The 25,947-nt window shown below is 44.6% G+C and overlaps 1 protein-coding gene across 3 annotated transcripts in view; it reads right to left on the bottom strand.

Moving 5' to 3' along the window:
* The window catches only part of LRRC8B (leucine rich repeat containing 8 VRAC subunit B), a 50,237-nt gene that overhangs the window by 6,050 nt on the left and 18,240 nt on the right, over positions 1–25,947 (bottom strand). For all 3 annotated transcript variants that reach the window (XM_069737533.1, XM_069737534.1, XM_069737535.1), the window contains 2 exons: positions 7,250–7,370; positions 2,285–4,404 (listed from right to left, as the gene is read on the bottom strand). In XM_069737533.1, coding sequence (XP_069593634.1) covers positions 2,285–4,390 — 2,106 coding nt within the window. In that variant the 5' untranslated portion in view covers positions 4,391–4,404; positions 7,250–7,370. The remainder of the gene's footprint in view (positions 1–2,284; positions 4,405–7,249; positions 7,371–25,947) is intronic.

Below are 25,947 nucleotides of genomic sequence, written 5' to 3'. Positions count from 1 at the left end.
AGCCTAAAACGTTTTGGAAGATGAGACAGAAGTAGAGGTTTTTGGGCAAAGGCATCAACATAGAGTTTACAGGAGAAAAAAAAGAGGCAAAGAAAAGAACATGGTCCCTACAGTCAAACATGGCGGAGGTTTCCTGATGTTTTGGGGTTGCTTTGCAGCCTCTGGCACTGGACTGCTTGACCGTGTGCATGGCGTTATGAAGTCTGAAGACTACCAACATATTTTGCAGCATAATGTAGGGCCCAGTGTGAGAAAGCTGGGTCTCCCTCAGAGGTCATGGGTCTTCCAGCAGGACAATGACCCAAAACACACTTCAAAAAGCACTAGAAAATGGTTTGAGAGAAAGCACTGGAGACTTCTAAGGTGGCCAGCAATGAGTCCAGACCTGAATCCCATAGAACACCTGTGGAGAGATCTAAAAATGGCAGTTTGGAGAAGGCACCCTTCAAATATCAGGGACCTGGAGCAGTTTGCCAAAGAAGAATGGTCTAAAATTCCAGCAGAGCATTGTAAGACACTCATTGATGGTTACCGGAAGCGGTTGGTCGCAATTATTTTGGCTAAAGGTATTAGGCTGAGGGTGCCAATACTTTTGTCTGGCCCATTTTTGGAGTTTTGTGTGAAATGATCAATGTTTTGCTTTTTGCTTCATTCTCTTTTGTGTTTTTTCATTTAAGACAAATTAAATGAAGATAATAATACCAAATAATTTGTGACTGCAATCATTTTCAGGAAGAAAATGAGTATTATCTGACAGAATTGCAGGGGTGTCAATACTTTTGGCCACCACTGTACTTGAAATTATTGTAGTCAATCTGCAAATAAAGTATGTTCTCTAATCCCAGGAAAAAGCACTGCCAGCCAAGTAGGTTTCTCCATTTTGTCTACAGTTGGGTAGATCGGTCCCAGACTCCAGCTCCAAGGTCTTTATCTACAGGAGATGAGGTTCACAAATCTCTTACCCTCTGGGATTCCTGAAGCAGCTCTTGATTGGCTGTGCTGGTGGGACATCATCTGTGCAATACGCCACAATAACCCCAGCCAGCTAATCAACTGTGGTGTCTGAGATCCAAGAAGGTAAGAGTTGTGAGCCTTTTGTCCAGCAACCAGAGAATACGCTTCTGGCCGATGGAGGTGCAATGTGTACTGGAAAGTGAAAAACTCAAGTTCCTGCACCTATAATGCTGGCAGAACCCTAATGAAGAGAAACTGCTCACTCAAAAAAAGTGTGAAAGGCAAGTTACAGGGCATAAGAATCGTAGGATTGCCTGGACATGTCAGACTGGTATGTGTACCAAAGTTAAGTTATTGTAGGTAAGGTCAGTAATTGTGTAATGGGCCAGGTAAGTTAATTACTAGTGATGAGCGAGCGTGCTCGGATAAGGTTATCTGAGCATGTTCGTGTCCTAATCGAATATTTTCAGCGTGCTTAAGAAAAATGCTTCAGTCCCCGTAGCTGCATGTCTCACGAATGTTCGACAGTCACAACATATGCAACTATTGCCTAACAAACAGGAAATCCCTGCATGTGTTGCAGCTGTCGAACAGCCGCGGGGATTGAGCATTTTTTAGCAAGCCGAAAATACTCAATTAGGACAGAAGCATGCTCGGGATAAGTTGTTATCCGGGCACGCTCGTTCATCACTATTAATTACGAATGTAGAATACCTTTAAAATAATTTTGACTCTCCCAATTGGAATTCAATTTAGACAAATCATGTTGGAGATTACATAACACAACTCTGCCTATCCCGTAACAACCCTTACTATAGTCAGATTATTAAATAAAAGGTAGACTAGTTAGTCCAGAGAGCAAATACTCTCATAATAAACAGCTGGAAAAAAAAATACAGCTGTCCCGACAGGATGTGAAAAGTCTCAAGTACGGAGCGGAAGCACATCCTCTTCATTGATTAAGAATACCACCACCATCTGTCTCCATATGATAAAGGCCTTTGGTTTAAATTAAATAAATGCCAAGAAGGAAACTGCCATTTTTGGGTATATAAATAAAGCTAATACTAAACATTACTAATAGAAGTATTGCAAATTAGTGCTCCTCTAGAAGGGGGAAAGAAGTATTGACCTATTGGAAGCATCTACCCAAGAAATCAATGCCCAACCATAGCCTTGCCACATAACTTAGGATGGATAGACCTAAATATCCTCCAAAATAAAGAGTAACCCATCAGAAGATTGCCGTTTGGAGGTTTTTGCTCCTCATCAGTGAATTTCCTGGACTATTAGACTCTACTCACCTGTTCCTGGAACATGTAATACTTACACTATTGTTTGTCACAGCAAAATGCTGAAGATTTTTCAGAAGCTGGATCTCATCCGGGATGAAATTCAGATTGTTATGACTGAGGTCCAAAACCCGCAGCTTGTTGCACAGAAATAGCTGCAGTGGCATCATTTCTATATTGTTATGGTTGAGATAGAGCTGTTCGAGGTTGGCCAACGCTCCGATCTGTAGTGGTATGTAGGCAATCGCGTTGTGCCATAGTTTCAGGCAGGTCAGTTTGGACAGATGCTGAAAACTAATTATTTCTTCAACCGTTTTAAAATTATTTCCTCGAAAGTCAATCTCTCTAAGTTCTGCCAGACTGAAAATGGAATGTGGAATTCGCTCCAGGTCGCAGTTGATCAGTTCTAGGCTGGTCAGGTTGACCATTTTTTTCAAACTAATTAAGATTAAGAGTCTGTTTCCTTCATTATTAATGCTAAGTTTCTGAAGAAATGGTAACATGTCTGTAACCACAGGTGGAATCCGGGGAATGCTGGTATTTAAGTGAAGGGTTGTCAGGTTCTTCAAGTCCTGAAGGCCCTCAATGTGTGCAAAGCTGTAATCTTTAATAGATCCCGATAAATACAATTCCTTCAAGTTCTTTAGGAGGAAGATCCAAGATGGTATCTTTTCAATAGACATAAACTTTAGATATAAAGTTTCAAGGTTGTCAGCTAGAAAGCTCAGTGCTTGTAGATCCACAGTAAGGGTTGAGTGGTAAATATGGAGTTCCTTGAGGTTGACCAGCTGTGTTACCATCGGGGTGATCTTGGCATCTGATATAAGATCCAATTTCATAACTTCAATCTCGTTGAGCTCAAACACGTTGTCCGGCACCCCGCTTAGCAAAACAAGATGAAGCTCTATTTTGTCCTTGGCATTTCGGACCAGCTTATTACGCAGCATTTCCACTGTCCACTCGTTGTTGAGATTAATCTGTTTCAATCGGTTCTCGCTGACTTCAGACAGAAATATGGAGAAACGTTTGGAGTACAGTGGATCGTACTGGTCCGCTAAGTGAAGCATGAACGCAAAGTCATTTTGGACATCGGGGATGTCGCTGTAGTGACTCTTTTCTCGAACGGCTTCAAACGAATACTGTTTTAGAGAACTTCTCAACATCCACCACAAACTATAAAAACAAGTAAACCCATACAAAAGCATGAGGAGAATGTAAAATGTGGCCAATACCTTGAAAATTGCAGCCAGAGAATAAACACACTGGTATCTCTTGTAACCTGTGAACGCTTGAATGTTAACATTACAGTCAATCTCAAATGAAATGTGCGTCAAAAAATAAGACACGTATGAAATAATTACGAGTAGGGCAACCACTTTAACAACAATCTGTTTGAGATAAAGCCTATAAATTATGTCTTTCTGCTCAACGTGAAGACGGAACTTGCGGACTCTCTCGAATAAGGCCTTGGCCTGTTCACCTTCCTTCTTGTCCAGGACACTTGAAGCATCATCCTCCACGGCAGTGGCCTCGACCCCAAGTTGCACTGACTGTCTGCCTGCATCCGTGTCTTCACTGGTCAGTCTTCGCGAGGGTTTGCTTGCCCAGTTTCTCATGGTCTGCACAGCGACAGTCTCTGACAAAGCTCGTGTTGTCCATGGAGAATCAAAGCATTTGTATAAAATCGCAACAAAGTGCTCCAATCTAGAACTTGTGCTGGGGTAATGAAGCCAGAAGTTGCTGCATACCGCAAATATTATAGTGTGAAGAAACACCAGATAGGGAAAAAACTTTGCAAACCAGTGCAGCTGTTTCTCATAGCAAACTGCATCAATATAGGAATATTGTTGGCGATGCAAGTCAGTTTGGATTCCTCTAGAGATGCTTAGATTTCCGAAAGAATTGGTTGAAAAATTAATCTTCACGGGGTCTTGAAGCAGAGGATATGCACAGTGATTGCCCACTTCTGCCTGACAAGGAAGGCAGAGCATTCGGCTTTGTGTTAGCTGAAGAGCACCCGTCAGAACGGCAATCATCAACATCACCATTGTGATGTAATACCAAAACACGTCCCACCATGGCTTCAAAATGTGATACGATGAGTGGGTATCTGCCAAAAATCGGAGCTCTGTTACAGTCAACATGATGGCAGCGGGAACTGTGGCAGAGAAAAAAAATGAAATGTTAATGTGTGTGAAATGTATCAGCTCAAAAGAGAAATCACTAGGGGTAGGACGTGGTTAATATGTTTCTTTTACCAATCAAATGGAAATTGGCCATGGGTGGGCAGCCTTATGCCAGGCACTGCTCCATAGAGCTTCCTCTGCGACCACTTCTGACAATTCTAGACTCAGGAGCAGGACTCGGCAAACGGTTGCCCGCTAGTGATGAGCAACCGTGCTCGGATTAGGTGTTATCCGGTTATCCGAGCATGCTCGTGTGTGCTCGAATATTATGTTCGAGTCCCCGTGGCTGCATGTCTCGCTTGTGTTCGACAACCGCAATGCATGCAGGTATTGCATGCAATGGCAAACCATTCATGCGTTGCGGCTGTCGAACAGCCGCGAGACATGCAGGTATTGCATGCAATGGCAAACCATTCATGCGTTGCGGTTGTCGAACATATTATTCGAGCACGCTGAAATCACTCGGTTAGCACCCGAGCACGTTTGGATAACACCTAATTTGAGCACGTCCGCTCATCACTACTGCACACCCTTAGCAATTTCCCTTTGATTACTCACCTCCTGTCTGGACGGCATCGGATCGTAGAGGAACGTCGATCTGTGACAGAGTTGTGTCTACATATCAGCACACAACTATATAAGGTTAGTTTTTTACTGTTCTCTGTCACTAAACAATAAAGAATCGACCATCTCTTAGGCTTCTTTCACACTAGCATCGGAATCTCCCCGTCGCAATGCGTCGGGGAGAGATTCCGACGCTAGCGTTTAACGCTTTGCACAATGGGTGCAGCGGATGCATTTTTCCGGCGCATCCGCTGCCCCATTGTAAGGTGCAGGGAGGTGGGGGCGGAGTTACGGCCGCGCATGCGCGGTCGGAAAAAGCGGTCCGTCGGGAGAAAAAAACGTTACATGTAGGGTTTTTTTCCCCGACGGTCCGCCAAAGCACGACGCATCCGTCGCAAGACGGATGCGAAGTGTGCAAATCCGTCGCAAATGCGTCGCCAATAGAAGTCTATGGGGAAAAAAACGCATCCTGCAAGCACTTTTGCAGGATGCGTTTTTTCTGCAAAACGACGCATTGTGACGGATTTACAAAAAACGCTAGTGTGAAAGTAGCCTTACTGAATTATTTTTGTAGGGCTCGTTCCATTATTTTTTTACTTCTATGAGGCTGGGGTCTTTGTATGCATTTTGAAAGCAGTTTAATTTGACTAAAGTAACTTGGATCTTCAAAAAGACATTATTGTGATATGGTAATGCTAATATATTACAGCTCCATTGGTAAGGAAGGGTGTGAGATTTGGGGACCCCCACATAAGTATATGTCAAAAACAAGAGTGTCTATAAGCAATAGTGAAACAGCCCAATTATAAATCCTATAGGGCGATGTTTACTAGAAAATCCCAACCTCCCACTATAGGACTGTATCAAAACTTGAGGATTTGATAAAGAACCCCATAAAGGTATAAAGGGCATTACTCATTTATAGGCGAGTCTATTGAGTCTAGGAGCTGTTAACCAAAGTGTCTACATTTGTGTAACCTATAGAATAGACACTAGGTAATACTGGTTAATTTAGACTGGTGATAATAAATTGCTCCAGCGTATCTAACTATTGAGGATTTCTGGAGGGAATATATTTAGTCCCAGAATATTTGATACTTTTCTGTTAAACAATTCAACTTAGGCTACTTTCACACTAGCGTTTTTTTTCAATACGTCGCAATGCGTCGTTTAGGGGAAAAAACGCACCCTGTAAAGTTGTCTGCAGGATGCGTTTTTGCCCCATAGACCAACATTAGCGACGCATTGACACACGTCGCAACCATCGTGCGACGGTTGCGCCGTGTTGTGGCGGTCCGCCGGGAGCAAAAAACGTTACATGTAACGTTTCTTGCTGCCGACGGTCTGCTTTTTCCGACCGCGCATGCGCGGCTGGAACTCCGCCCCCACCTCCCTGCACCTCACAATGGGGCAGCGGATGCGCTGGAAAAATGCATCCGCTGCCCCCGTTGTGCGGCGCTTTCGCTGCGCCGCAACGTCGCATAGCGACGTGCGGTGCACAACGCAAGTGTGAAAGTAGCCTTATATGATGGGGCAATGTGCAATAGACTCGCCTATAAATGAGTAATGCCCTTTATACTGTTATGGGGCTCTATATCAAATCCTCATAATTTATAATACAGTCCTATATTGGGAGGTTGGGATTTTCTAGTAAACATCGCCCTATAGGATTTATAATTGGGCTGTTTCACGATCGCTTAACGACTCTCCGTTGTCTATTTTACCATTATTAGTATCCACAATATCATCTTGATATGTACTTATCAGGGTATAGTGTATAGACTGGAAACGCGCACGGAGGATAACGTTATGTAGTTTAATAAATTGGTAATTAAAGGATATATTTTAATTTTGTTATTCCACCACAGTTAGTGAATTGATTCATTATTTGGGTGGATACATAATTGTGATTTTTGAGGGTCCTCTATCAGTGAATGCTTTTCGTTGGAGGCAACACCTGGGACCAGTGAAGAGGTTTAAATGGCCAATTAATGGCATTGAAGTGACATTCGGGGACGTTCTACCTCTTCTGTTCATTTGAATAAAAGGTACCGTCATTGTGCATGTGCAGCACATTTATGAAATACGTCCCTATAGACAATGAATACATTTTTTGTATTTTTTATATAAAAAGGATTTCAAAATATATGTAGAAAAGTTTCCCAAATCTTATCCAAACATGCAGAGTAAATCCAAGTATAAATAGGCTTGAGATGGAGATGATCAATAAACCCAATATTCCATATAACTAACCTGAGTTTACAAGGAAAGATTGACAAGTTCCTCAGTCAGGGGGTCTGCATCTTTTGCACAGTCTCAATATCTTCATTTCTGGTTTCATTCTGGATCATAGCACGACGCCATCTTACTCCTCCTGTGGAAAAAAAGCCCAAACTTAGCAACTTTTAAAAAAAAGACGTATTTACTATAGACACTGATGGCTAATCGCCGACACAGGCCCCCAATGTCCAATCAATGGGAGTCCAACCACGGTGAACATCTCTGATCACCAAAACAAGGTGGCACAGGCACTAGGAAAGAACTGGGTCTCTTGGGCCATTTTTCGGCTCCTCTGGGAGGCAACAGAATCATTTATTAACTATAACAGCCTGACAATATTTAGTCCAAAAAAAAAAAAGCCAACAGGAACGTGGCACGGTCCTTCTGCAACGTCGTAGTGATCAGTGAGAACATCATCGATGTAATGTGACCCCGCTAGCTTCCAAATGCAGAAGTGAGCAGAGGGCAGATTAGCCCTTTAATGGAATATTCAAGGTTAAAAAGGTCAGTAGTATATATTCCATTAAAGGGCTATTCCCATCTCCAAGATCCCCTCCCAATATGTAGTAGGAAGAACAACAACTAATACCAATTGAAATGTAGTGTGGTTCTTCTGATTAGCTATCTCACTTACCCCCTGTGCAGGGCATTGCAGTAGCTTAGGTATCCATGGTTACGACCAGTAACAACTGAATGTCACTGTGGTCGCAACCATGGATATCTAAACTGTAATGTTCTGCATATGGGGTAAGCAACATACAGTAGCTAATCAGAAAAACTACCTTTCTAATACTATAGCTATTACATACTGGGATAGGATCTTGGAGATGGGAATACACCATTAAGACTAGCGATGAGTGGTCACGCACATGCATCCAAGTTAGGATAGGTTTTTAACATACCCCGTTTCTCAGTGTTGGCGGAGGCTGCAGTTTTAGGGTATGTCTAATGGAATTATGGCTTAATGTTATTTATTCCTACCAGCCCTTTATCCATATACCCTAAATAACAAAGGACACAAAAATGTTGGTTAACTCTTTATATAAAAAAAAAATACGGTAAATAAAAAATGAAAGCAAGATCGTGCTCCGTCCTGGATAATGTCCGATACATTTTAGATTTATGTGAGCCAAGTTGTTCTGGGAAGAGCTCGAATATGGGAACAATTGAAAGAATCCCACGGGAAAGCCATCCATGTTTTATCTCTGCGGAGCAGTGCAGTGCTACGTGGTAAGTCCGGGGACGGCCCCACTCACAGATGCAGCTTTCAGGCTTTCCCAGAACACAAGGCAGATGACCTTCATCTTTTTCATCTTGTTTTTTTAAATTGACAGATCGCCCCAATAAATCCATTGTGGTCTGTTATATTGCTAGGATTTATCAAGGTCCAAAGCTAAATGCTGTGACTGCCATGATCATAAAGGGGGTAGCGGTGTTAGGAAAGCGCTTGCTCCTCAATCTCCAGTTGTTCTGGAATGGCTGCGGGTGCCAAGGCTCCTGATGATTAGTACGGTAATTGCCGCTCTCCTCCAACACTGAACATGGGCTCAGTAGACTTATGGACCCTTTACAGATGCTGATCCAGGTCATTAAAGGGTGTTGTCGGTGACTTTTACATTTATGGCCTTTTCTCAGGATAGATCATAAATGTCTATAATCAGCAGAGGTGCAACACCTGATACCATCTGCCGATACGAAGGATAGGCCATCAATGGAAAAGTCCCGGAAACAGTCGATTAGCTACATGTAAGTCAATGAGTGGTCTTCAGACGGGCCGATGAACATGGGGCGGCAGATTCATTAAAGCATTTGTCAGAAAACTGATGTAAACCTGTGTCCCAGAAATGGCCGAGCTTAGCGGAGGGAAGTAACCCCCCTTAGGAAAACAGACAGAACCCACAGCAAGTTGTACTTTCCAGTACTGACAACATGCAAAAAAAAACAAATTCTGTTTTAAATTGGATCAAGGTTATGTCCTCATATCCCCCCCTTCCTTGCTGTGCTCATATGGGGGCTGGTTGTGCGATGTGCTAGGTCTTTTAGAATTTTAGGAGATCCTTTAACTATTAGGATATCTTCGCCCCTTGAGGTCCAAGAGGGAGATATTGTCATTTTACATTTCTATAAAGATGAAACAAGGCATGAATAGCATCATCCATCAGATCGATATTTAGTTGGATGGGTTAGATTGGCCTTACAGTCATGTGAGTGAATTAGTTATTTTCATCCCTTCGTCATGACGCCGAAAATATATCTCCCATAAATATCGGATTGATGCAAACCCCAATATTCATCACTGGCTCCAAAAATACTTCTGTCGGTGCTTTGAACAGATGAAGCTCTTGCTTGGGAAGTGTATTTCTCTGCCTCTGAATAAACGAATACCAGTTTTGGTCGGTGTTTCTCAGAGTAGATTTCCTATTCTAATTACCTGGCCACTACAGGATGGCCCTACTTCACTGGAGGTGAAAGTGTCAGCTCTCTCTCAGTTCCCAAGTTATAATTATTTGCATATGTTCAATGTGAGCGTGATGTGTCCCACTTCCGGAGAGGTCTTTATGGATTTTAAGTTTTCTCTATGACAGACAGTATTTTATATCCATTGGTTGCACCACGGCAAGTACAGTGTTATGTAAAGCTTCGGGTGAAAAACCCTTCATCAAGACAAGTTCACTGCATACAGATAGAAGGGACACACATCCTAGGCCTTGATATCATTGGATCCTGATTGTAGAATGTAATATGGAGTTTGGTTTAAAGATTTTCATTAGATGAAGATTTGAAAATATTATGTGCGTTGATTGATTAAACCATGAGAATTTGCATAATCAGCTTTTCTATATTTCTGCCAGCAGCACTGACAGAATTCTTTAATATTTTGGAGACTTCAAAGGTAAGAAAAGATGATCCCTCATTCAGGATCTCGGCTACAGAATCATAGGCAGCGAGCGGATACAAAGAATTTTGCTCGTCTTGTCAGAGGACGGTAAACTGATCTTAATGAAAATGTGTAAATGTTTATTATCTGTATGGCATTCTGTGTGACTTTAATCATTTCTCATCTGCCAGTCACATGTCCACCAGGCGAGCATAACCCGCACTTACCCAATGGAGGGAGAGTGGGTATCACCCTATTGTGCGTGCGGTTCCCCACATCTGGATTTATTCTTTATTCCCTGTATGGAGGGGCAGATGGGGACATAGGCGCTTGGTAACGCACAACTGAACCGAAAAAAACAAACAAACGTAGGCATCCATATGGTATACTGCATTGACCCCATACAGTTACTGCTTTGTACATTATTTTGTAGGATTTCCCACAAGTTTCCCAGATAGTCGGCAATGTGAAATCATAAAAACACTTTTCAGATCCTTATCATTTGAGCACTAATGTTGCCCCAGTGATCCCAAAAGCCAATCAACTGGTCACCTACTGTACATCATCCAGGTAACCGCTGCAGCCATTCACTGGCCACAGGATGCCGACATGCGTGGCACATTACCACTGAGATCAGTGATTGGCTGTAGCAGTAAGGTATATGATGTTGGGCACATGACCAGCGGGGACCATGGGAGCGGTGGTGCTGAACACCAGGGGGATTACAAATAGGAGGGAAAGAAGTATTTTATTATGTTATTGCATTGCCTGACATTGGGGGAAATGTTATCAAATCTGATAACACCCCGAAAGATAGACTTTGGTGCAGCCAGCAAGACCACTTTGTTTTGGAAACAGTAACATACATAGTAACATAGTTAGTAAGGCCGAAAAAAGACATTTGTCCATCCAGTTCAGCCTATATTCCATCATAATAAATCCCCAGATCTACGTCCTTCTACAGAACCTAATAATTGTATGATACAATATTGTTCTGCTCCAGGAAGACATCCAGGCCTCTCTTGAACCCCTCGACTGAGTTCGCCATCACCACCTCCTCAGGCAAGCAATTCCAGATTCTCACTGCCCTAACAGTAAAGAATCCTCTTCTATGTTGGTGGAAAAACCTTCTCTCCTCCAGACGCAAAGAATGCCCCCTTGTGCCCGTCACCTTCCTTGGTATAAACAGATCCTCAGCGAGATATTTGTATTGTCCCCTTATATACTTATACATGGTTATTAGATCGCCCCTCAGTCGTCTTTTTTTCTAGACTAAATAATCCTAATTTCGCTAATCTATCTGGGTATTGTAGATCTCCCATCCCCTTTATTAATTTTGTTGCCCTCCTTTGTACTCTCTCTAGTTCCATTATATCCTTCCTGAGCACCGGTGCCCAAAACTGGACACAGTACTCCATGTGCGGTCTAACTAGGGATTTGTACAGAGGCAGTATAATGCTCTCATCATGTGTATCCAGACCTCTTTTAATGCACCCCATGATCCTGTTTGCCTTGGCAGCTGCTGCCTGGCACTGGCTGCTCCAGGTAAGTTTATCATTAACTAGGATCCCCAAGTCCTTCTCCCTGTCAGATTTACCCAGTGGTTTCCCGTTCAGTGTGTAATGGTGATATTGATTCCTTCTTCCCATGTGTATAACCTTACATTTATCATTGTTAAACCTCATCTGCCACCTTTCAGCCCAAGTTTCCAACTTATCCAGATCCATCTGTAGCAGAATACTATCTTCTCTTGTATTAACTGCTTTACATAGTTTTGTATCATCTGCAAATATCGATATTTTACTGTGTAAACCTTCTACCAGATCATTAATGAATATGTTGAAGAGAACAGGTCCCAATACCGACCCCTGCGGTACCCCACTGGTCACAGCGACCCAGTTAGAGACTATACCATTTATAACCACCCTCTGCTTTCTATCACTAAGCCAGTTACTAACCCATTTACACACATTTTCCCCCAGACCAAGCATTCTCATTTTGTGTACCAACCTCTTGTGCGGCACGGTATCAAACGCTTTGGAAAAATCGAGATAGACCACGTCCAATGACTCACCGTGGTCCAGCCTATAGCTTACCTCTTCATAAAAACTGATTAGATTGGTTTGACAGGAGCGATTTCTCATAAACCCATGCTGATATGGAGTTAAACAGTTATTCTCATTGAGATAATCCAGAATAACATCCCTCAGAAACCCTTCAAATATTTTACCAACAATAGAGGTTAGACTTACTGGCCTATAATTTCCAGGTTCACTTTTAGAGCCCTTTTTGAATATTGGCACCACATTTGCTATGCGCCAGTCCTGCGGAACAGACCCTGTCGCTATAGAGTCCCTAAAAATAAGAAATAATGGTTTATCTATTACATTACTTAGTTCTCTTAGTACTCGTGGGTGTATGCCATCCGGACCCGGAGATTTATCTATTTTAATCTTATTTAGCCGGTTTCGCACCTCTTCTTGGGTTAGATTGGTGACCCTTAATATAGGGTTTTCATTGTTTCTTGGGATTTCACCTAGCATTTCATTTTCCACCGTGAATACCGTGGAGAAGAAGGTGTTTAATATGTTAGCTTTTTCCTCGTCATCTACAACCATTCTTTCCTCACTATTTTTTAAGGGGCCTACATTTTCAGTTTTTATTCTTTTACTATTGATATAGTTGAAGAACAGTTTGGGATTAGTTTTACTCTCCTTAGCAATGTGCTTCTCTGTTTCCTTTTTGGCAGCTTTAATTAGTTTTTTAGAGTATTTTTCTCCCTATAGTTTTTTAGAGCTTCAATGGTGCCATCCTGCTTTAGTAGTGCAAATGCTTTCTTTTTACTGTTAATTGCCTGTCTTACTTCTTTGTTTAGCCACATTGGGTTTTTCCTATTTCTGGTCCTTTTATTCCCACAAGGTATAAACCGCTTACACTGCCTATTTAGGATGTTCTTAAACATTTCCCATTTATTATCTGTATCTGTAAAGCAGGAAGCGCTTAAAAAATGAAATGGATTTGTAAAAAAAGAAATTCTGAAGAAATAAAAGTATAAATATTTCAGGTCATAAAACTGAGCAACATCTGCTGGTGTCATCCTGCGCTGAATGAGCAGATAATGTACATTTCATCTGTCTGCAGGAAGTAGGATGTTTCCAGTACGACAAGCTCCCATGGATCTCTACAAAATATCATACAAAAACAAACCAAAGAAACAACAACCACAGCCACAACAATAATAACCACAGCAACCACCACAACAACCCACACAGCCACCACAACAACAACCACAGCCACCACAACAACAACCACAGCCACAACAGACACCACAACAACCACAGCCACCACAACAACCACAGCCACCACAACAACCACAGCCACCACAGCCACCACAACCACAACAGCCACCGCAACAACCACAGCCACAACAACCACAGCCAGCACAACAGCCACAGCCACCACAACAGCCACAGCCACTGCCACCACAACAGACACAACAACCACAGCCACCACAACAACAACAACCCACACAGCCACCACAACAACCCACACAGCCACCACAACAACCCACACAACAACCACAGCCACCACAACAACCCACACAGCCACCACAACAGCCACTGCCACAACCGCCACCACAACAACCACAGCCACCACAACCACAGCAACCACCACAACAACCACCACCACAACAACCACAGCCACAACAACCACCACAACAACCACAGCCACAACAACCACCACAACAGCCACCACAACAGCCACAACAGACACCACAACAACAACTACAACAACCCACCACAACAGCCACAGCCACCACAACAGCCACAGCCACAACAACCACAGCCACCACAACAACCACAGCCACCACAACAACCACCACAGCCACCACAACAACCACCACAACAGCCACAGCCACCACAACAACCACAGCCACCACAACAACTACCACAATAACCACAGCCACAACCTGAAAGTGGCAGAATGGAAAAATACAAAACTAGGTATTGCAACATCATGGGCTTCATCAGTGAACATCTTGATGGCTTAGAAGGTTTCTACGTTTTCGAACAGTAGTAGTTATTGGGCCTGCCATTTTGACAATGCATGCGGTGCTATATTTTCCATAAAAGGGTATTTGATGCAATGACAGACATGGCTTTAATCCAATGTATTTACATGGGTCACTCAAATTTTTAACGGCAAAATTCCTCCAGAACGACGGGAGACGAAGTCATACAGAAAACAATTACCGAACATCAATCATTGCTGCTACAGCTGGATCTACAAGCTATTGATTCATGGGGTGTACTTACATTTTCACATACTGCTTTCTGTATTTTGACCTAGTTTTTTGGTAAATACTTACTACACATTGTAATTTGTCCAGTTTTTGTTCATCTGAGATTGTATTTACCTAATTTCAAGACCTTCAAAACGATAATATGCCCTGATCTGCAAAAACTACAAAATTCAGAGAGGGTGTACTTAGTTTCTCATCACTATGTATCTGGCAGGATTCTGTGGAGCTCTGCTGTTCTTTGGAAGCTGGTCATAGGTTTCTCAGATAACAGCAAGATATTTTGCATTTATGGAAAAGATACGAAACAGATTACAGCTTTCTCAAAGATGCTGAGTATGAAGCGAGTGAAGGCAGCAAAAAAAAAAAAAAAAAAAATCTTGGCCAAAACATGTTGCTGATCCAGAAAAAAAAAGGAATGAATCTGCTCACATGTATGACAACCTTCATTTGAGTAGGCCTGTCCTGATGACAAATTCTATTTAATTCCATCAAGATTACAAATAACTACTGTACAAAAGCAACAACATAGCAAAAAAAGGATATACTAAGTGTATCTCAACTTATTCCCCAACTTATGAAGACATATTTTTAATAGATAATCCTTGACATGTGATATAGTCCTTCATCTGTGTGCTGCCAAAAACAGCAAGACTCACCATCTACATGCCACCATTAGACGTGCTGCTCATCAATCACTATGAAGTTATACGGGTCCGAGGGGGAAGAGACATCCCAGGGGGAAGGGGCATCCTAGGGGGGGGGAAGGGGCATCCAAGGGGGGAAAGGGGCATCCCAGGGGGGGCGGAAGGGACATCCTAGGGGGGGGGGGGAAGGGGCATCCCAGGGGAGGGGGAAAGGGGCATCCTAGGGGGGGGGAAGGGGCATCCCAGGGGGGGGGGGGGGGCGGAAGGGGCATCCCAGGAGGGGGGGGGAAGGGGCATCCCGGGGGGGGGGGAAGGGGCATCCTAGGGGAGAGAAGGGGCATCCTAGGGGAGGAAGGGGCATCCCAGGGGGGGCGGAAGGGGCATCCCAGGAGGGGGGGGAAGGGGCATCCTGGGGGGGAGAATGGGCATCCCAGGGGGGGGGGGCGGAAGGGGCATCCCAGGAGGGGGGGAAGGGGCATCCTGGGGGAGAGAAGGGGCATCCTAGGGGGGGGAAGGGGCATCCCAGGGGGGGCGGAATGGGCATCCCAGGAGGGGGGGGGGGAAGGGGCATCCCGGGGGGGGAAGGGGCATCCTGGGGGGGAGAAGGGGCATCCCGGGGGGGGGAAGGTGTTGTGAATTCTGTGGCTGAGTTCACTTCTGTGGTCACAAGTGGTATTGCAGTCTCTGGGCTTCCTCCCTCAGGTGTTTTGGTGAGCTCGTTGGCTGCCTTGCTATTTAGCTCCACCTGAGTCTGTCTTCCTTGCTCCTTGTCAATGTTCCAGTGTTGGATCTGAGCTACTGCATCTTTCCTTGGGCCTGCTGCTCTGCTAGATAAGTGCTTCTAGTTTGTTTTCTGTTTTTTCTGTCCAGCTTGCTATTAACTTTTGCTGGAAGCTCTGAGAAGCAAAGGGGTGCACCGCCGTGCTGTTAGTTCGGCACGGTGGGTCTTTTTGCCCCTTTGCGTGGTTTTCGTTTTAGGGTTTTTTGTAGACTGCATAGTTCTCTTTGCTATCCTCGCTCTGTCTAGAATATCGGGCCTCACTTTGCTGAATCTATTTCATTCCTACGTTTGTCTTTTCATCTTGCTAACAGTCATTATATGTGGGGGGCTGCCTATTCCTTTGGGGTATTTCTCTGAGGTAAGTCAGGCTTGTATTTCTATCTTCAGGCTAGTCAGCTCCTCAGGCAGTGCCGAGTTGCATAGGTAGTTGATAGGCGCAATCCACTGCTGCTTATAGTTGTGTGAGGATAGATCAGGTACTGCAGTCTACAGAGATTCCACGTCTCAGAGCTCGTCCTATTGTTTTTGGTTATTGCCAGATCTCTGTATGTGCGCTGATTACTGCACGCTGTGTTGCCTGATTGCCTGCCATAACAGTACAAGGAGCCCTCCAATGATTTCCAATAGAGGGAAAAAAGAAATCCTGACATCATTTTTTTTTCTTAGCTCTGTCTTCAGTCTTTTTTTTCCCCTAGACATTAGAGTGCTTCAGGACACAGCTGTGGACATGGATATTCAGGCTCTGTGCTCCTCAATGGATAATCTCGTTGTAAATGTACAAAAGATTCAAGATACTATTGATCAGAAATCGATGCTAGAACCAAGAATTCCGATTCCTGATTTGTTTTTTGGTGACAGAACTAAGTTCCTGAGCTTCAGAAATAATTGTAAGCTATTTTTGGCCTTGAAACCTCATTCTTCTGGTAATCCTATTCAACAGGTTTTGATTATTATTTCTTTTTTGCGCGGCGACCCACAGGACTGGGCGTTTTCTCTTGCACCAGGAGATTCTGCATTGAGTAATGTTGATGCATTTTTCCAGGCGCTGGGATTGCTTTACGATGAGCCTAATTCAGTGGATCAAGCTGAGAAAAATCTGCTGGCTTTATGCCAGGGTCAGGATGATGTAGAAGTATATTGTCAGAAATTTAGGAAATGGTCAGTACTCACTCTGTGGAATGAATCTGCACTAGCGGCTTTGTTCAGAAAGGGTCTCTCTGAAGCTCTTAAGGATGTAATGGTGGGATTTCCTATGCCTGCTGGTTTGAATGAGTCTATGTCCTTGGCCATTCAGATCGGTCGTCGCTTGCGCGAGCGTAAATCTGTGCACCATCTGGCGGTATTGTCTGAGAGTAAGCCTGAGCCTATGCAGTGCGACAGGACTATGACTAAAGAAGAACGGCACGAACACAGACGTCTGAACAGACTGTGTTTCTATTGTGGTGATTCTACTCATGCTATTTCTAATTGTCCTAAACGCACTAGGCGGTTCGATAGCTCTGCCGTTATTGGTACTGTACAGTCCAAATTCCTTTTGTCCATTACCTTAATGTGCTCTTTGTCATCTTATTCTGTCATGGCGTTTGTGGATTCAGGCGCTGCCCTGAATCTGATGGATTTGGATTATGCTAAACGTTGTGGATTTTTCTTGGAGCCTTTGCGGTGTCCTATTCCGTTGAGAGGAATTGATGCTACACCTTTGGCCAAGAATAAGCCTCAGTACTGGGCCCAGCTGACCATGTGCATGGCTCCTGCACATCAGGAAGTTATTCGCTTTTTGGTACTGCATAATTTGCATGATGTGGTCGTGTTGGGGTTGCCATGGCTACAAACCCATAATCCAGTATTGGATTGGAACTCTATGTCGGTAACCAGCTGGGGTTGTCAGGGAGTACATGGTGATGTTCCATTTTTGTCTATTTCGTCATCCATTCCTTCTGACATCCCAGAGTTCTTGTCGGACTTTCAGGATGTATTTGAAGAGTCTAAGTCTGATGCCCTACCTCCGCATAGGAATTGTGATTGTGCTATCGATTTGATTCCTGGTAGTAAATTCCCTAAGGGTCGTTTATTTAATTTGTCCGTACCTGAACACACCGCTATGTGCAGTTATGTGAAGGAGTCCCTGGAGAAGGGACATATTCGCCCATCGTCGTCACCATTGGGAGCAGGGTTCTTTTTTGTAGCCAAGAAGGATGGTTCGCTAAGACCGTGTATTGATTACCGCCTTCTTAATAAGATCACTGTTAAGTTTCAGTATCCCTTGCCATTGATTTCTGACTTGTTTGCTCGGATTAAGGGGGCTAGTTGGTTTACTAAGATTGATCTTCGTGGTGCGTATAATCTGGTGAGAATCAGGCAGGGAGATGAATGGAAAACGGCATTTAATACGCCCGAGGGTCATTTTGAGTATCTGGTGATGCCGTTCGGACTTGCCAATGCTCCATCTGTTTTTCAGTCTTTTACGCATGACATTTTCCGTGAGTATCTGGATAAATTCTTGATTGTTTACTTGGATGACATTTTGATCTTCTCAGATGATTGGGAGTCTCATGTGAAGCAAGTCAGAATGGTTTTCCAGGTACTGCGTGCTAATTCCTTGTTCGTGAAGGGATCAAAGTGTCTATTCGGTGTGCAGAAAGTTTCATTTTTGGGGTTCATCTTTTCCCCTTCTACTATCGAGATGGATCCGGTTAAGGTTCAGGCCATCCAGGATTGGACTCAGCCGACATCTCTAAAAAGTCTGCAGAAATTCCTGGGCTTTGCTAATTTTTATCGTCGCTTCATCTGTAATTTTTCTAGCATTGCCAGACCATTGACCGATTTGACCAAGAAGGGTGCTGATTTGGTTAATTGGTCTTCTGCTGCCGTGGAAGCTTTTCAGGAGTTGAAGCGTCGTTTTTGCTGTGCCCCTGTGTTGTGTCAACCTGATGTTTCTCTTCCGTTCCAGGTCGAGGTTGATGCTTCTGAGATTGGTGCAGGGGCGGTTTTGTCACAGAGAGGTTCTGGTTGCTCAGTGTTCAAACCATGTGCTTTCTTTTCCAGGAAATTTTCTGCTGCTGAGCGTAATTATGATGTGGGCAACCGAGAGTTGCTGGCCATGAAGTGGGCATTCGAGGAGTGGCGTCATTGGCTTGAGGGTGCTAAGCATCGCGTGGTGGTTTTGACTGATCATAAGAACCTTACTTATCTTGAGTCTGCCAAGCGCTTGAATCCTAGACAGGCCCGTTGGTCGTTATTTTTTGCTCGTTTTGATTTTGTGATTTCATACCTTCCGGGCTCTAAAAATGTGAAGGCGGATGCTCTGTCTAGGAGTTTTGTGCCCGACTCTCCGGGGTTATCTGAGCCGGCGAGTATCCTCAAGGAAGGAGTCATTGTGTCTTCCATCTCCCCTGATTTGCGGAGAGTGTTGCAGAAATTTCAGGCTAATAAACCTGATCGTTGTCCGGCCGAGAAACTGTTCGTCCCTGATAGGTGGACTAGTAAAGTTATCTCTGAACTTCATTGTTCGGTGCTGGCCGGTCATCCAGGAATCTTTGGTACCAGGGAGTTGGTTGCTAGATCCTTCTGGTGGCCATCTCTGTCACGGGATGTGCGTGCTTTTGTGCAGTCCTGTGGAATTTGTGCTAGGGCTAAGCCCTGCTGTTCACGTGCCAGTGGGTTGCTTTTGCCCTTGCCGGTCCCGAAGAGGCCTTGGACACATATTTCGATGGATTTCATTTCTGACCTTCCCGTTTCTCAAAAAATGTCGGTCATTTGGGTGGTCTGTGATCGCTTTTCTAAAATGGTCCATCTGGTGCCCTTGGTTAAATTGCCTTCCTCCTCTGATTTGGTGCCTTTGTTCTTCCAGCATGTGGTTCGTTTACATGGCATTCCTGAGAATATTGTTTCTGACAGAGGTTCCCAGTTTGTCTCGAGGTTCTGGCGAGCCTTTTGTGGTAGGATGGGCATTGACCTATCTTTTTCCTCGGCCTTCCATCCTCAGACTAATGGCCAGACCGAACGAACCAATCAGACCTTGGAAACATATCTGAGATGTTTTGTTTCCGCTGACCAGGATGATTGGGTGTCATTTTTGCCGTTGGCTGAGTTCGCCCTTAATAATCGGGCCAGCTCGGCTACCTTGGTCTCTCCATTTTTCTGCAATTCTGGGTTCCATCCTCGTTTCTCTTCAGGACAGGTTGAGTCTTCGGACTGTCCTGGTGTGGATTATGTGGTGGACAGGTTGCAGCAGATCTGGACTCAGGTAGTGGACAATTTGACCTTGTCCCAGGAGAAGGCTCAGCTTTTCGCTAATCGCAGACGCCGTGTGGGACCCCGACTTCGTGTTGGGGATCTGGTTTGGTTATCTTCTCGTCATATTCCTATGAAGGTTTCCTCTCCTAAATTTAAACCTCGTTTTATTGGTCCGTATAGGATTTCTGAGATTCTCAATCCGGTGTCTTTTCGTCTGACCCTCCCAGACTCCTTTTCCATACATAATGTATTCCATAGGTCGTTGTTGAGGAGATACGTGGCACCTATGGTTCCATCTGTGGAGCCTCCTGCCCCTGTTTTGGTGGAGGGGGAATTGGAGTATATTGTGGAGAAGATTTTGGATTCTCGTGTCTCTAGACGGAAACTCCAGTATCTGGTCAAATGGAAGGGTTATGCTCAGGAAGATAATTCCTGGGTTTTTGCCTCTGATGTCCATGCCCCAGATCTTGTTCGTGCCTTTCATGTGGCTCATCCTGGTCGGCCTGGGGGTTCTGGTGAGGGTTCGGTGACCCCTCCTCAAGGGGGGGGTACTGTTGTGAATTCTGTGGCTGAGTTCACTTCTGTGGTCACAAGTGGTATTGCAGTCTCTGGGCTTCCTCCCTCAGGTGTTTTGGTGAGTTCGTTGGCTGCCTTGCTATTTAGCTCCACCTGAGTCTGTCTTCCTTGCTCCTTGTCAATGTTCCAGTGTTGGATCTGAGCTACTGCATCTTTCCTTGGGCCTGCTGCTCTGCTAGATAAGTGCTTCTAGTTTGTTTTCTGTTTTTTCTGTCCAGCTTGCTATTAACTTTTGCTGGAAGCTCTGAGAAGCAAAGGGGTGCACCGCCGTGCTGTTAGTTCGGCACGGTGGGTCTTTTTGCCCCTTTGCGTGGTTTTCGTTTTAGGGTTTTTTGTAGACTGCATAGTTCTCTTTGCTATCCTCGCTCTGTCTAGAATATCGGGCCTCACTTTGCTGAATCTATTTCATTCCTACGTTTGTCTTTTCATCTTGCTAACAGTCATTATATGTGGGGGGCTGCCTATTCCTTTGGGGTATTTCTCTGAGGTAAGTCAGGCTTGTATTTCTATCTTCAGGCTAGTCAGCTCCTCAGGCAGTGCCGAGTTGCATAGGTAGTTGTTAGGCGCAATCCACTGCTGCTTATAGTTGTGTGAGGATAGATCAGGTACTGCAGTCTACAGAGATTCCACGTCTCAGAGCTCGTCCTATTGTTTTTGGTTATTGCCAGATCTCTGTATGTGCGCTGATTACTGCACGCTGTGTTGCCTGATTGCCTGCCATAACAGGAAGGGGCATCCTGGGGGGGAGAAGGGGCATCCCAGGGGGGGGGGGGGGCGGAGGGGGCATCCCAGGGGGGGGGGCGGAAGGGGCATCCCAGGAGGGGGGGGGGAAGGGGCATCCTGGGGGGGAGAAGGGGCATCCTAGGGGGGGGAAGGGGCATCCCAGGAGGGGGAGGGAGGGGCATCCCAGGAGGGGGGGGGGAGGGGCATCCCAGGGGGGGGGGGGGAAGGGGCATCCCAGGAGGGGAAGGGACATCCTAGAAGGGGAAGGGACATCCTAGGGGGGGGGGAAGGGACATCCTGGGGGGGGGAAGGGACATCCTAGGGGGGGGAAGGGGATGGATTTTTCCCAGTTGTTAGTTGAAACTACGTGTCTGCATGTCATTGCCACTTTGTACAAGTTCACTGCATTTATTTACATTTTCTTATACCTTGTTGGCGGCAATGATGCTTGGATCATTTAAAGTTAGGCTGTGTTCACACACAGAGGTCATGCTGCAGCTTTTAACTGCAACAGGCCTTCTTGTGTTTCTCTGGTCTTACAGAGACAGTTTCATCTGGAAACCTGCATGGCTGTTCATAATGGATAGCTAAAAAATTGTTTTTACTGTACAACTCTGTTAAACAGATCTCCTAGACCTAATGAGGCTGGTGTAGTCACTTTGAAAATCCATGTCAGAATTAATTAAAATGAGCATTTTGAGTTTGGATAGAGTTAAACTTTCACAAGGAATTACACAGTCATTCGGACAAGGTTTTCCAAATTAAAAACACCAGCCTCATCAGGTCTATAAGATATAATAATATATTTAATAACGTCTGAGTTTTGCATTGTAAGATCTGCTTATAGATCCACTTTAACTAGAAGTTGAAAATCTGCAGTGGCCACCAGCTGCTGGGGTATTCGGTTCCTCGGGCCACTTCATCTGGTCTTACCCCAAAGTATTTTGCTGGGTCCATCACAGCCAGACTGCAGGATATGTGTAGCAAGGCAATAACCAACAAGTGCGTGAATGTCTGTTCTGCCGGATAATGGAAAGTACCCGAGGACTAGAAGAATAGCAAACGGTTACAGCCGCAGAGCGCCATGCTTGTATTATGTAACGGTTACAGGACACGGATATAAAGATATAAATCAATTTAAAATAAAAATAAACTCAGCCTGGGACTTATGCCAGAGGATCGGGATGTTGGCGACTGCGCCAAGTCTTCGCTAACCACTAATATATCATTGGGATTTTTAGCATCTGAACTCTGCACCTAAAAGGTTTTTTTTTCAGAATCAGTTTTCTTTTTCTACATTTCCCAAGGGTAAAAATAAAAATTATGCTAATTCACCCTATGCAGGTCCACCGATTGGTACAGTGGGTGGTCCTATCAGTGACTGACAGCTCTCTCTGCATGTACACTTATACACAGTAAGCTGTCAGTCACCGATAGGACCGCCCACTGGACCAATCAGTGACTGACAGCTCACACTGTGTGTCCACTTATTCAGCTGTCAGTCACTGATTGGTCCAGCGGGCGGTCCTAAAGATCCCAGAAAGAGCAGATTAAATGATGACAACACAGGTTAAGCTAAATCTGATCTTATAAAACTATATATATGGCAATCGATCCGCTCAGCTCATCCTGCTCTATAACATGGTGCCTGCAGATTGGATGGCATTTCCATGGTGACAGGCTCCTTATAAAAGCCAAACAATATGTAGCGCCTTATTACAGTCCAATTTAATTGTATAGTCAATCTGCGACCATATCCTGAAAATATTTGGAAATGCAGTGAACTTCTGAAATATTCTAACATGTCAAAAGTTTTGCAAAACAGGAGGAGTCTTGTAAGTGTTCCGTGTATTGTTGCTCTCCATCTTTGGCCAGACTCACAATTTAGGTTCCCACAATGGTGCGAATTTGGGCTTTTAGACCCACAGTTTGGCTGGGATTTACAGATGTAACACTATGTGAAAAATGTGTGCAGAATTAATATGACTTTATGATGCCAGACAGCAAGAATAAGATGTGCGTGAGCCTGCTAACAATCTAGATTTTATATGGATGTGTCCAATGTAGCGGTATTAAGTGGCCACCACTGGACTGGAAAGAGGTTTCTTTATCTGGTAATCTGATGGATAAGTCTGGGTTTGGAAAATGCCAGGAGAACGTTACCTGCTGGTCTACATAGTTACAACAGTAAGGTTTGGTGGAGGTGGGATAATGATGTGGTGGGGTTGCTTTTCAGGGATTCAGCCTAGGCCCCTTAGTTCCATAGAAAGAAATCTTAAGACTTTGGCATGCCAAGACGTTTTGGACAATTGCAGCTTCCAACTTTGTAGGAACAGCCAGACTGAGGAAGGACCTTTTCTATTTTAGCAGAACGGTGCCCAGGGAACAAATCAAGATCTGTATAGACACGGTTGGGGAGTTTGGTGTGGAAGGACATGACCATCAAACAAATCAAGACCATCTAAGACCTTTGGATGAGCTAGAACAGAGATTGTGAGCCCGGCGTTCCCCAAACATCAGTGTCTGACCTCATACATGCTCCTCAGGACACCCCAAAAATCTTCTACAAAGAGAAAAACAGGAGCGATTATAGAAAGGGGGCCTAACTCCATGGTAATGTGCATGGATTTAGAAGGGGGTGTCATTAAAGCTCCTGCAGATGTAATGTGTACATGTCCTAATACTTCTGTCCTTATAGTCTGTAGTTTTGTGGGAAATGATTCATTATAAATCTAGTGCTAGATAGTGATTTTGGCTGCAACACCTGTCATGTGACTAAAGTCTGCTGGGTGTCCCTGCTGTGTCGCAGCGTAATACAAGTGAATGTGTTTGCACCGCGACCCTGAGGACACTGCAAACTTAGAACCAAATCACAATAAAAACAACGAGGTAGGACTTCTTGCGACTTGTCTGTCATGGCCTGGTACGCTTGGGGTCATAATGTGAACACAATCACTTGTATTGTAGCAACAACATTTAGGAACCTTAAGTGGCGCAACAAGTTTTTAAAGATTGCACCATACTTGCTAGCAAATGCTAGAATGCTGACAAAAAAAAACAGACAAAAAAGAAACAAAATAAATAACACAAATATGAATACAGCCTTGTCTTACAATTCATATAAATATACACTGCTCAAAAAAAGAAAAGAACACTAAAATCTCACATCCTAGATATCACTGAATTAAATATTCCAGTTGTAAATCTTTATTCATTATATAGTGGAATGTGTTGACAACAATAAAACCTAAAAATTATCAACATAAATCACAACTAATATCCCACAGAGGTCTGGAGTTGGAGTGATGCTCAAAATCAAAGTGGAAAATTAAGTTACAGGCTGATCTAACTTCAGTGGAAATGCCTCAAGACAAGGAAATGATGCTCAGTAGCGTGTGTGGCCTCCACGTGCCTGTATGAACTCCCTACAACACCTGGGCATGCTCCTGATGAGGCAGCGGATGGTCTTCTGAGGGATCTCCTTCCAGACCTGGACTAAAGCATCCGCCAACTCCTGGACAGTCTGTGGTGCAATGTGACATTGGTGGATGGTGCGAGACATGATGTCCCAGATGTGTTCAATCGGATTCAGGTCTGGGGAACGGGCGGGCCAGTTCATAGCTTCAATGCCTTTATCTTCCAGAAACTGCTGATACACTCCAGCCACATGAGGTCTGGCATTGTCCTGCATAAGGAGGAACCCAGGGCCAACCTCACCAGCATATGGTCTCACAAGGGGTCTGAGGAGCTCATCTCGGTACCTAATGGCAGTCAGGCTACCTCTGGCGATAACATGGAGGGCTGTGCGGCCCTCCAAAGAAATGCCACCCCACACCATTACTGCCCCACTGCCAAACCGGTAATGCTAAAGAATGTTGCAGGCAGCAGATGGCTCTCCATGGCGTCTCCAGACTCTGTCATGTCTGTCACATGTGCTCAGTATGAACCTGCTTTCATCTGTGAAGAGCACAAGGTGCCAGTGGCGAATTTGCCAATCCTGATGTTCGGTGGCAAATGCCAAGCATCCTGCACAGTGTTGAGCTGTGAGCACAACCCTATCTGTGGACGTTGGGCACTCAGACCATCCTCATGGAGTCGGTTTCTAACAGTTTGTGCAGACACATGCACATTTGTGGCCTACTGGAGGTCATTTTGCAGGGCTCTGGCAGTGCTCCACCTGTTCCTCCTTGCACAAAGGCTGAGGTAGTGGTCCTGCTGCTGGGTTGTTGCCCTCCTACAGCCCCCTCCACCTCTCTGGTGTTCTGGCCTGTCTCCTGGCAGTGCCTCCAGCCTCTGGACTCTATGCTGACAGACACAGCAAACCTTCTTGCCACAGCTCGCATTGATGTGCCATCCTGGATGAGCTGCACTACCTGAGCCACTAGTGTGGGTTGTAGAGTCGTCTACCACGAGTGTGACAGCACAACCAACATTCAAAAGTAACCAAAACATCAGTCAGAAAGCATTGGTACTGAGATGTGGTCTGTGGTCCCCACCTCCAGAACCACTCCTTTATTGAGGGTGTCTTGA

Source organism: Ranitomeya imitator, chromosome 8, assembly GCF_032444005.1.
Source record: "Ranitomeya imitator isolate aRanImi1 chromosome 8, aRanImi1.pri, whole genome shotgun sequence".
Classification (NCBI taxonomy): Eukaryota; Metazoa; Chordata; class Amphibia; order Anura; family Dendrobatidae; genus Ranitomeya; species Ranitomeya imitator.
The sequence above is the reverse complement of the archived record's forward strand: the minus strand, read 5'-3'. Positions and strand labels throughout refer to the sequence as shown.